The 13,163-nt window shown below is 43.0% G+C and overlaps 1 protein-coding gene across 5 annotated transcripts in view; it reads right to left on the bottom strand.

Annotated features, from left to right (window-relative positions):
* Positions 1-13,163, bottom strand: part of CRACD (capping protein inhibiting regulator of actin dynamics) — a 279,202-nt gene that overhangs the window by 23,227 nt on the left and 242,812 nt on the right. For 3 of the 5 annotated variants that reach the window (XM_070372441.1, XM_070372442.1, XM_070372443.1), the window contains one exon: positions 6,794-6,929. The exons of 1 other annotated variant lie outside the window; for it this stretch is intronic. In XM_070372441.1, the coding sequence (XP_070228542.1) occupies positions 6,794-6,913 (120 nt within the window). In that variant the 5' untranslated portion in view covers positions 6,914-6,929. Of the gene's footprint in view, positions 1-4,762; positions 4,782-6,793; positions 6,930-13,163 lie in introns of those variants that run through there. One more of the 5 variants, XM_070372445.1, reaches the window with a different exon arrangement.

Raw genomic sequence — 13,163 nt, 5'->3', positions numbered from 1 at the left:
TTGATGCTAAACACACGGAAAAGATGAAAGCAATCTTGTTCTGCCACTAGGATGTCCTCTTTGCCTTGCTGCAGCTGCCCACTGTGACCACAGGCCAGAAGGAACACAGTGGATCAGAGGAGGCTGCTGGAGTAAGGGCCAGAAAGAGACTGATCACTGGTGGGAGGGAGCTGAATGGACGGTGGCAGGAGGGTAAAGGACAGAAATTAGGAAGAAAAAGAGTATTTAGAATTAAAAGCTGGATTAAAAAGGGAATTATTTTAAAATATATAAACAAAATAGTTTTTAATACGAGGCAAAATATTTAATGGGCTTGATAAATTAGATATAAAATATTTAATATGTACAGAAAATGAATGACATTGAGGAAGAAAAAGAGGTAAGCTGTGGTCATCTGAAAGAAGACTGTAATGAATCGAATATATTGTAGAAATTACTGCCTTTATCTACATTGGGGATTCTCAAGCTCGCCACGATTGACATTTGAGGCCAGATAATTCTTTGTTGTGGGGAGTTCTCCTGCACATCATGGGATGCTTAGCATCACTCCTGCCCTCTGGACACCAGACGATAGCAGCAACCCCTGTTCACTTCTGTCTGGACAACCAAAAAAATGCCTCCGGGTGTTGTCCAATGTCCCCTGGCGGGGAAGATCGCCTCTGGCTGAGAACTACTGCTCTAGACCTAGGTCTTTTATGATTCAAAAGAAAAAAAAAAACAACAAAAAAACAAAAAACCAGAATACATCATCTGATCTTTATCTTTAATGTGGCTAATATTTAATCCCACAAAGCTGCAAAAAGCCTTAGCAATCACATTATCGGAACTCCTCGTTTTACAAAAAAAGCCAAGATCCAGTGAGTGGCCCAAGCTTACGGAATGAATGAGTGGTACCAAAGGGGCCTGAATCCACGTCTTCTAAAACATATGCAGCGCAGTTTTCATTGTTCTCCACTGGTTCTCATAAATTTACACTGAACGTCCCTCTTCTTACTGGGACAGAAAGAGAGGATCCGGCGTTTTTACCACCTTACTGAAGGTGGCCTCCCTTGAGGAAAACGCCCCTTCTCTCTCTGAACTCAAGAGTATCAAATCCACCTTCACCCAACTCCCCCTCGGCTTTACGTGGCGGACGGTGAAATTGCAGAGACATGAAAGAGATGAGCCCCAGGTCCCCTCCCCGCACCCCGGGCACCCCAGCATGCCAAGTCAGGAGCACAGAGAGACAAGGACTCAGATTTGATCTGCTGTATCTCAGCCTGAACCCGGCGCCCCCTGACACCACGGGGAGGGAGCACACATCCAAAGCCCAAGTTCAGCCAGTGAAGTACAGCTTTTACAGCCTAAGGGGGTTTCAGGGAGGAGAAGGCTGCAATAGGGTGTCTTCTAAAATGAGTTTAGCAGGAAGCAGCAGTTAGTGTCTACTCTAAGCAGATCAATAAGCAGGCACAGTTAGAACAGCCGATGGTGTTAGACAAGAGGACATGGTGTAACAAAGCCACAGGCCCTGTGGCACTCTTGCTGCCCTGTGGGAGATGCATGGGGGCCTGGGCAGGAGTGGCAGGAAGAGCTCCTGCATCCTAGTCACAGTCTGGGCAGGGGTTCCCTCTGGGACTCCCAGCCCAGCCTTTGGTTGACCAGTTATCTCTTCTCTAAGTGTGCTGGTAAAGAGCTAAAAATTTTTATCCAATCACCCTAGAATGAGACCTCCTGTGTCAGGGTCTGCCACCTACCAATGTTCTTGAATATCTAAAATGAGGGTATTTCTTCTACTCAGAATGGAAAGAATAATTCTTTAATGAGTTTCCCAGGAGACTAAGCTTAATACATTAACGCTCTTTCGTTAGGATTTTGGCCACCATCACAAAAAGAATGAATGTGCTGATTTTTTTGTTTGTTTTTGTTAGAGCCCTTTTTAGAACACTGATGTCAAGTTCACATTACTTATATTGAAATAAACGCCGAAGATGGGATGGTTATTGTGGCTACCAAAGGAAAATGAAAGAGAAAATGGGGGGGAAAATATTAGATGTGATAAGAACAGGTGAAATAAGGTACGTGGGACAAAACTGGGGAAATGGAGAGCATGACGTTAAGAAACGAAGTTGAGAGTTAAAGTGGAAAATTGAGAGGAGGGTGCAGGAGGCAGACAGGAGGCCCAGGGAGGAGAATCTGCAGCCCTGATGGCAGGTACAACAGCTGAAGGGGGCAGGATGGGGGAGATTGGAAAGGAGGGAGAGGGAGGGACGGGGAGGGAATGAGAATGTGTGTGTATCTGAGGGTTGATTTATGTCGTGGATATGTTCATCCTGGCAAAAGAAACACAATGCTGTTGCCTTTGAGAATGACAATGAGCATCTCCATAAAGTAGCTGATTTAAAATTCCTCCAGAGAAAACAAATTCAGGCTGCTGGTTAGGGAGCTTGGGAGAAGGGTGAGGGAAGGAGGAGGGAAGGACCCAGGTCATGCAAAAAGTGACAGCCACCATCCAGGGACAGGAAGGCAGCCGCTCTGCCCAGACAAAGGACTGTCCTCGCAGACACACCCTGCAGTGGTCACAGGCCAGGGCAGGGCTGCAGGGCCAAGGCCATGGTGACTGAGCCTCAGGCTCTCAAGGCCAAGGCTCTTGTACCTGATCTGTGGTTCCTGCTCCAAATGTTTCCTTCGGCTGACTCAGAGGGGACGGGGCTGCTGGACACTTTGTCTGACTTTTTGACAACTGAAAGATGACTGCCACTCAGATGTCAAACGAATTGAATAAGGGATAAATATGGCTTTTTGGTGACTTTTATTCTGCCCACTACTCAGGCATTGTCATGGGAAGAACTGTGACACAAGCAGTCACTCAAAACCAGACCGTTAAGATGAGCTTGCCCTTAAGCTTCCAGGGAAATAAACTATTACCACTCCTTCCATCTATAGACAGATGTATTTTAATAGATATGTATATTTTTACATATCCATGGATTCTTTATATGCACTGAGATAATAACCAGAGGGGAGAGTGGAACCTCTGTGCCTAAACTGAGTCCGTGTTACTTATGGCAATGAATGGAGTTACTGTTAGACTGGAACGTGAGCTAAAGGGGTGATATTTTATTCATTCAAATTTGGCCATTTGGCTGTAAAATGGAATGCTGGAGAATGATATTATAGGAATGCACATCTATATTTATGAGGCTCTTTTCCTATGGTGTAGAAATTCCAAGCACATCATATTCTGTAGCTCTCACACTGCCAATTTAGATTTCCCCAGATTTTTCACAGCCATCTTTCATACTATAAGAACAAGGCAGACAGAAAATAAAATTGCTGTCTTCTCGAGCGAACTCCAGATACTCCCATAGTTAAAATGAATCTAAGAGAATAAGCAAAATCAAACACACACAGATTTAAAGACATCTGCTCTGTGCAGAAGTGGAGCAGGTATTTATCCTTTGCGTCGACAGCTGCACGAGGTGCTCAAATCCTCAAAGGTAAGACACTTTGGCATTTTAAAGTGAAATCCAGCCCAGCAGGAGACAGCAGCTACTGAAGACAAAGGTTCTTCCTCCTGAGCTAAACAGTGCGTGGACTAATAGACTAAGCATTTTCTGACAAAGCTCTGGCATTATTCTAAAAATCACCTGCGGGCTTGGACTGTGATATTCCTGATTCCTACCATCAGTAGGTGCATACATACTTCACAGCCTGGTTTGCTCTGAAATAAATAGGCACCTCCCTGATATGTGCTCTGGGAACATCAAGGTCATTGGAGTCCAATGCATTGCAGTGCAAAGCTTACAAAGCCACTCCGTGCTCTAGCAGATGAACAGTGACTTTCTATAAATGGCAGATTTTAAGAACTGGAGGGGCTCTTCAGATCATCCATCACATGCATCCTCTTGTTTTTCAGATGAGGAATATGAGGGTCAGAGAGCTTTAATGATTTGTCCTGAGGCCACAAAGCCAGGTGATGGCAGAGGCCTGTGAGGCATTTTTTATTTCACTTTCTGGCCATAGAACAACTGACTGTTATGTACAGGGTCCTCAAAAAGGACACCACTGTCATTTCTGTCCCTTATAACTATCCTGTATATTAAAATTTGTTCTATGCACATGCATTATCTTTATACTCAGGGAAAAAAAGGTAATTTTTCTTTTAAAGGTTCAATTGCTTGCTACAGAAATTTTGGCAGGTGGTAGATTCACATTGTTCAGGAAAGAGTAGGCTTATTTATGCTCTATTCAGTCATTCTGTACTCAGCAGACGGATACGAACCATTACTGGTACAACCTAGGACAGTTCTGGCTGAGATGACTATATGTGGACACTAGGGGGCAACCTTTCCAAATGCAGTCATTACAGGCACAGCTCTGGTTTCCATGGGCTGGGAAGTTTCTTGAGCCAGAAAAAAAAAAAAAACACGTTTTTGGGTCTTTTTTTTTTTTTTTTTTTAATGGCATTCCAGTAGAAATCTCATTTCAAAAGAATGTCTTAATAATGGTGGCAAATTAGCTTGCTAGGACATTTACTGTCAAATAGGTGTTATCCACTACTCTCTTTTTAAAGTAAACATACACACATAACACAAAGACAATTCCAGACATAAAAAACATACATGCGTCTGACATAAATAAACACCCTCATTCCATGCTGGAGTCTACGAGGGAGTAGTCTTTTATGCTGCTTACTAAGCATCAATACCAGCATAACGTTTTTATGGAAAAATGCAAAGCATTCATGCAAGTTAATAAGTTAACTACTATTTCTATGACTTACCAGGAACATACTGCTTAGTCGACTGAAAAATAAAGCACAGTCTTTTGGGGGTGATACAGTGATATCTTATGGCACTCCAAAAATCACATTTGCTATGATAAGGGTCCCCATTTCCCTCCTTGAAAAGCAAAAGTCTCTTTTATTATATTGTTTCAAAACATAGCATTAGAGCTGTAAGGAAGCTTATGCATATCCATGCAGCAGAAGCAAAATTAGGCAGACCTCATGTGAGTACATGTCGTCCAGAGGAGAGCGTTCAATTAGACAGCTATTCTGTTTCCCTCACATTTCTCCTCCTGCATTAACAGAACTGTCGCTTCAGAGAAGTTAGTTGTTTTACATTTTATTAATTATGAAATCAGATTCCTTAAACTTATGCCTGACACCATTAACACAAACAGGCATTCACATATTTCTACTGAGTTTCTACGTTTTTTTTTTTTTTTTTACGTTTTCAATGTTGCAGAATTATCTATTTTTTACAACTCCAAATCCACTTCATGGAGTGGTGCTGGCATGAGGTGTGGATTACACAGGTACTGCCGTTTAAGACAACAGACTACTACCTAATTTTTAAAGAACTCCTTGAAAGCCCTTGTGAAATACAGTTGGTTTGTAGGCTGAGACCTGCAGGTCACTCCCCTTAGAAAGGGACGATTATGAGGGTTCATTACTTCTTAGGAATAATATGCAGGAGCCAGAAACTTCAAGAAGGAAAGGTGAGGAGGGGGGCAAGGTCAAGGTTTTCTTCGGCCATCACTGCCCTTTCCTCTTCTCCATATGAAGAGAAGTGACTAAGGCCAACTTTCCTTTCTGAGTCTATAAAATGTGTAGCAGTATGGCCAGCAAGAACCAAGAACGGGAGCTAGTCAAGATGTGCTGGAATTTGAAGGAAGGGCCTAGGTTAGTTCTGAGGGCAGGACTATGGCCTTGGGCAGTGAGGTGGTAGGTATAAAGATCTAGGCAAGTCTGGGTGTGGTTCCAGGGTGTTGGCTGTTTCCCAGCTGCCATATGCTATATTTAGCTGAGTACATGTGGAATATGTAACCAAACACAGGTCACAAAATACATAGCTTAATATTCAGTAGAAACAAGAATATTTCAAGCAAGTAGAAAACTCTGAGTACCATGCTTCATCATGTCAATAGCTACTCAAGCCAGCTGTCTCCTTTGTTATTTTTTTGCTTGGTTCATTCATTCATTTGTTCATTCACTGTTGCAGACTTACAAACAGATTGAAACCAGCACACCAGAGTCCCCTGTACACAGTCTGGATCGCCTCCAAGCAACCCAAGCTCAGAGAAGTGCTTGCTTAGGCACTTCTGCCGGGTGAGTGAGTTCTACTGAGCACTCGGGCAAACCTACGTTGTCGGATTGCAGGGGTCTTCGCTCCCCTTGCTTTTCCTGGATTTCCCATTATTTCAATCTCATTCAGTGAAGAATTATTTTATCTTCATTATTAAAGGAGTTACCACCTGAGTCAGTTTTATGGAGGAAAACTGCCCACCTCTGCAGCGCAAACAGGAGGGAAGCGGAAGAGCTTCACAGTGTCCTTCTAGGACAGGGCGGCTCAGGGAAGCCAGGGTCAGAAACACAACAGAACCCGTGACAGCCATTCACTGTCCAAGTACAGAGACTCAGAGAGGGTGCGTCTGCTGTGCATGCCTTCAGCCGACAGTCAACCCTACGCTCAGGGATTACGGCCAACACTCAGTGGTAAGGAGTGCTCTCCTCCCACCCAAGTTCTGCAGCTTCTCTAGGGTACCTGTCTTCATTAAGTCCAGTTAAAAATGAGGAAACACCTTGAGAGAAAAGGAGAGGGGGTGTTCTGAAGGTGGGTACAACATGACAGTGTATCTCTCATGGCTGCACAGAAGCTTCCAGAGAACTAAGCCAGGTTTGAGAAAGCAAACATTCTCACCGGGAGTTACCCCTGGACTTCCCAATCCATGACTCAAGGCCAAGCCAGGGACCCTTCCCATGGCCGCCCCCCTCCCCCTTCCTATGCCTCTGACTTTCAAGCTGTCTTACCTGAAGAGTTTTGACTTTGCCCAGGATGTTGTCCTGTGACATTGCTTGAACTGTCTGCTCACTTTCTGCTCCCCCATCAGGGATAAAAATACTGTCATGAGAAAATGCCCGGGTTCCCATAGAATAGTTGAAGGACCTGGAATGCAAATCATGTGCTTCATTTTATTAGGATGATAAGGCTTCTTTTGGCAATTCCATCATCTCCTGTTCCTCCTGATTCAGGGGACTCCACCCACATCCCCAATCTCACTCAGAAAGCACTTCCAGCCCGCTGTCCTCTTCTGCGAGGGGTCAGCCAAGTAGCTGGGCAGACGGAAGTGTCCCTCGGGAATAAGAGAGCATGTCTCCTACACAGCATGTTTTAGAGCCGCTCACTGGGAGAACTCTGTGTACTTGCTACCTGTTTGTGGAGGACCCAGGACAGAAAGCACTGCAGAAATTTTAGCTGCAGGAGCCCTTTTCCTGATGAGCTGTCAAGTATGTCCAGCAGTCCTTTTCAAGCAACATGAAGATCTCGAAGTATGAGGCAAGAATTTCTCTCTCTCAGATTTTAATCACATTGGGAAGAAAAATACGTACATCTAAAACAAAGACTTGATGAGGACTGGAACTGCTGATGGGCACTATTGGAATAAAGAGTCTCTCTGTCGAGACTCCTCAGGAATTCAGAGGGGTGGGGGCACATGTGCTAAGGAGACTCTAAATGGGCATTCTGCATTGGGCAGCTTATCAGTGGTAGGTTCCTAACAATAAGAACGCTTCAGTTGAAAGGCTGGACTTCAGAGGAATTCTAGACTTCTAACCTGACTGTGAGATATAGGTTGGGTGAACTGCAGGAACAGGGGGCAGCAGATGCCAACTGTTCCTCACTTGATCTGGGAAATTAAGCTATTTCTGGGAAGGAATACACAAGGACAGAATCACACACTTTCTGTAAGGTAGGACAGGCACACTTCCATAATGCCAGGCACACAGGCAGCTATCCCAGAGCTCAGAGCCCTACTTCTTCCTCTCCCCTCCCCCACAGAAAGGGGTCCCATCAGGAGGTTTTATCAGTGATCAAGGGCAGGAAAGAAGAGCCAGTACTGGGGGAAAGGGGTCTCTGGCTGGTACCTCTGAGCTGAATTACAGAAAAGCTGCAGGCAGGGTCCCGACCAGGTTTCTTGGGAAGACTGAGTACCAAATTATATCATCAAATTGGCCAAATTACCAGCAGAATGATAACAAAACATTAAGTTTAGAGACAAAAGACTTGGACATAAGCCTCCTGGCTGTGTGATAATAAAAACAATAATAACCACCAATTGCGACTTTGATGAAAACACTGTGCTGAAAGCTTTACTTTAGTGATCTCATCACCAACTTATTGTTGCAAATAAAACTCAGGGGGTAAATAGCCTTATATGGTAGTGCTAGTGGTAAAGAATCTGGCTGGCAATGCAGGAGACACAAGAGACGCAGGTTTGATCCCTGGATCAGGAAGATCCCCTGGAGTAGGAAATGGCAACCCACTCTAGTGTTTTTGCCTGGAGAATCCCATGGACAGAGGAGCCTGGTGGGCTACAGTTCATGGGGTCACAAAGATTTGGACATGACTGAAGCGACTTAGTACACAAGTAGGCAAAGTCACCTAAATAGAAGCTGTAGCATGAGAAACTGGAGAAGGCAATGGCACCCCACTCCAGTACTCTTGCCTGGAAAATCCATGGACAGAGGAGCCTGGTAGGCTGCAGTCCATGGGGTCACTAGGAGTCGGACACGACTGAGCGACTTCACCTTCACTTTTCTCTTTCATGCATTGGAGAAGGAAATGGTAACCCACTCCAGTGTTCTTGCCTGGAGAATCCCAGGGACGGGGGAGCCTGGTGGGCTGCCGTCTATGGGGTCGCACAGAGTCGGACACGACTGAAGCGACTTAGCAGCAGCAGCATGAGAAACAGGATTCAGAACAGCTGACGTCTATGGAGTCGCACAGAGTCGGACATGACTGAAGCGACTTTAGCAGCAGCAGCAGCATGAGAAACAGGATTCAGAACAGCTGAACACAATCACAGGCCAGGCAGCTGAAGTGTTTTAAAGTGGTAGGTCTCTAGTATTCCTTCTCTTGGGTGGAGCAGTGGGAGAGGAATACAGGATGCCAATGTCATGTGGGCTGGAATATGGGAAGGCTGGAGATACTAAATAGCTGGAATAATCGGTAAGCCTTCGGCTACATAGCACGACACTGTGGAGTAGCAACCCCCTTTATGAAATATGAGGCATTGTTTTAGCATATGAATACAAGAGGAAATTAAATGTGTCATTATGTCCTCGTTCCTCAGAAACTTTGTGACCTATGCTACAAAATGAACTTCCAAATTCACCCAAAGATGCTAGGAATTAAATTTCATTCAAAGTTATGGAATCAAACCTTTTAATATCCTGTCTAAATTTTTTTCTCAGATTCCCTGGCTAGGATTCAGATGAAAGAAGAGGTAACTAACTTCATTTTCTACACAGTGTTTTTACAAATGGCTTATGTATACACAGAGGCTCTCAGATATTCTTACAAACACATATATGCACAAGTCCTCTTTAGATGCTTAATAAATGTTTACTAATGTCTCACAGTTATACGCACATAACAGGCCGACACTGGAAGGCCAAGTTCTCTTTCAGTTTCCAAGTCAATCTTCTGGCTGAATCATGACATTTTTTTTTTTTAATGTGGACCATTTTTAAAGTCTTTATTGAATTTGTTACAATATTGCTTCTGTTTAATGTTTTGGTTTTTTGGCCTTGAGGCAAGTAGGATCTTAGCTCCTGACCAGGGATGAACACACACTCCCTACACATTGGAAGGCAAGTCTTAACCACTGGGCAACCAGGGAAGTCCTTGAATCATGAAGTTTAACTCTCAGCTCCAATTCTTTTTTTCCAGGAAAACTAAGAACCAACAGTTTCCTGCTCTTCTGTGTTTGTCCCAAATGTTCCTTGCTGCTAGCCAGGATTTAATGTCCCCACATTCCCCACTTCTAGATGATCTTATTGCAAAATAGAGAAAATGAACAGTAATAGGAGGAGTAGTAATAATTATACTAGTATAGTCAAAGTAGTAATATTAATACTGGCTAAATTTTATTGGGCACTTGCTATGTCCCCTCCATATGTGATAACTTCTTTAATATAACATCTCAATCCTTGTGATATACACTATTTAAAGCTTATGTGGTAGGAACTATTATTAAGCCCATTTATAGATGAGGAAACTGTGGCTGAAGACAGTGAGTGACTTGCCATAAATTAAATGACTGTATATGTGTGAACCTGTTTCTGGCCTGTGTTCTACTGGTCTATTTGTCTGTTTTTATAGCGACAGTCCATGCTGTCTTAGTTACTATAGCTTTTTTCTCACCCCCCCAAATTCTTTCTTTATTTTTGGTTGCTCTGGGTCTTCGTTGCTGTGTGTGGGCTTTCTCTAGTTGTGGCGAGTGGACACTACTCTTCACTGCAGTGTGCAGGCTTCTCACTTCGGTGGCTTCTCCCAAGGGCTCCAGGGCACGTGGGTTTCAGTAGCTGTGGCACAAAAGGGCTTAGGTGCTCTACGGCATTTGGGATCTTCCCGGACCAGGGGTTGAACCAGTGTCTCCTGCACTGGCAGGTGGATTCTCACCCACTGTACCACCAGGGATGTCTTACAGCTGTTTCATGAGTCTTGGTATCTAGCAGTTTATGTTCTCCAGCTTTTCCCCAGGTGGCTATACTTATCTCTGCATTTCTACATAAACTTACATATACACAGACATACACACAGACACACAGACACACAGACACACACACACTTAACACTCCTAGGATTGCTTCTCTGATGGCACTGGATCTGTAAATAAACTCTGAGGATAAACTCTGAGGATAACTCATATCTTTACAGCAGTCATTCTTTTCATACATGAACACTGGATATCCCTTCATTTATCTAGATCCTCTTTACTTTCTCTCAATAAAGTTTTGTAGTTTTCTGTATAGAGGTCTTTTACATATTTTCATAGATTTAGTCCTATATATTTGATGTTTCTGAATCTACTATAAATGGTACAGGTTAAAATGTTTATTTTTCTAATTGTTTATTGGCAGAGTATTATAAGTATCACTTGGTTATTGATTATTGACATTATAATTAGGCTTAACTAAATTTATTAATCATGTGATTGTTGATTCTTTTGGATTTTCTATGTATACAATCATTTTATCTGTGACAAAAGACAGCTTTATTCGTTCGTTTTCTTTCTTTTTTAGCCGCACCATGGTTTGTGGGAGCCTTGTTCTCTGACTGGGGATTAAACCTGGGCCCCTTACTATGGAAGCACAGAGTCCACCACCGGACCATCAGGGAATTACCCTATTTGTTCATTTTTCAATCTCCCTCTCCCTTCCTTCCTTCCATACTGCAATTAGCTAGAATCTTCACAGGAACTTAAACAGAAGTGGTGATGGTAGACTTTATCATGTTCCCAAACTGACCAAAAAAGCGTTCAATATTTTTCCATAAATTATGAGGTTAGCTAGGCTTCTCAGATGGTGCCAGTGGTAAAGAACCCACCTGCCAATGCAGGAGACATAAGAGACGTGAGTTTGATCCCTGGATTGGGAAGACCCCTTGGAGGAGGGCATGGAAACCCACTCCAGTGTTCTTGCCTGGAGAATCCCCATGGACAGAGAAGCTGGTGTCCTATGGTCCACTGGGTAGCAAGGAGTCAGATATGACTGAAGTGATTTAGCTATAGAATTTCTGTTATATTACTGTTTCTTTGAAAAGACTCCCCTGGTGGCTCAGACGGTAAAGCGTCTGTCTACAATGTGGGAGACCTGGGTTCGAGTGCTGGGTTGGGAAGATCCCCTGGAGAAGGAAATGGCGATCCACTCTAGAACTATTGCCTGGAAAATCCCATGGACAGAGGAGCCTGGTAGGCTACAGTCTGTGGGGTCGCAAAGAGTCGGACACGACTGAGCGACTTCACTTTCACTTTCTTTGAAAAGACAGGCAATGGGTCTCTTACAACTGATTTTAAGATTTTCCTTTGTCTTTGGTTTTCTCAGTTATTATCTATTGTGGCTAGGTGTGAATTTCTTCTGATTTATCTAGCTCAGGTACATAATACTCCTTAAACCCATGGCTTGGCATCTTTCATCAGTTTGGGAAAATTCTCAGCCATTGTTCCTTCAAATACTGCTTCTGCCCCATTTTTCCCTATTCCTCCTCTGATTCTGCAATGTTAGCCCTTTACAATATAAGTCATGTCTTTCATGGTCTTTTCTGTATTCATCATTCTTTTTAATCAATATGATTCAGTCTGGATTTTTCTACTGAAAAATTTTTATTTTTCAGCTCATTAATGTTCTCTTTAGTGGTGTTCAGTCTGCTGTTAAAACTATCTACTGAGTTCTTACTATCAGTAGCAGTTTTCAGACCTAGAATTTCCATTTGATTCTTTTTAATAGATTCCAGTTGTCTCGTGAAATTATTCATCTTGTCAACTATTTTATTGAATATATTAATCACAATTATTTGAAAAGCTCTGTCTGAAAAAGCAATATTTTAGCCCCTTTGGGTCTTTTTTTTTTTTTTTTTTGGCTGTACAGCATGCAAGATCTTAGTTCCCAGACCAGGAATCAAACCTGGGCCCTCTGAGGTAGAAGCAGTGTCCTAACCACTGGACCACCAAAAAAGTCCCTTTTTAAGAAAAAATATTTATTTTTATTTATTTGGCTTGGGTCTATTTCTATTTTCTTGTTTTCCTCATAGTCTGTTTCTTAAATGCCTGGTAATTTTTTATTGAATTCAACACATATGCATGAAAAATTGTAAAGGCTGGGTTTTCTCCTTCCAGAGAGACTTGCTGGTTCCTCTAGCAAGCAAGTAAAGGAGTAGATCACATCAATCCAATCAGGATGATCCAGTGATTAGCAACCTTTGTAAGGCTCAGGCTCTGCTTTGTCCTTGCTTCTAGCGTATAGGCCTCCTGGAGTCTCAGATAAAAACCTGGGTTATTATATGTAAATAGATGACCAGTGCAAGTTCAATGTATGAAGCAGGGCACTCAAAGCCGGTGCTCTGGAACAACCCAGAGGGATGGGGTGGGGAGGGAGATGAGAGGGGGGTTCAGGATGGGGGGACACATGTACACACATGGCTGATTCATGTTGATGTACAGCAAAGACCACCACAATATTGTAAAGTAGTTATCCTTCAATTAAAATAAATTAATTAAAAAAAAAAAACCCATGGATTATTTCCTAAAAGTCCTTCTCCTTGTTAGGTTGGTGAGTCTTGAAACTGTGTACAAACCCCTGTGTCCTTGTCTTTTGAAGTAAAATGCTGATTCAAGAGTTA

The sequence above is a fragment of the Bos mutus genome, chromosome 6 (assembly GCF_027580195.1).
Source record: "Bos mutus isolate GX-2022 chromosome 6, NWIPB_WYAK_1.1, whole genome shotgun sequence".
Taxonomy (NCBI): domain Eukaryota; kingdom Metazoa; phylum Chordata; class Mammalia; order Artiodactyla; family Bovidae; genus Bos; species Bos mutus.
This window is presented reverse-complemented; position numbering and strand designations above follow the sequence as displayed.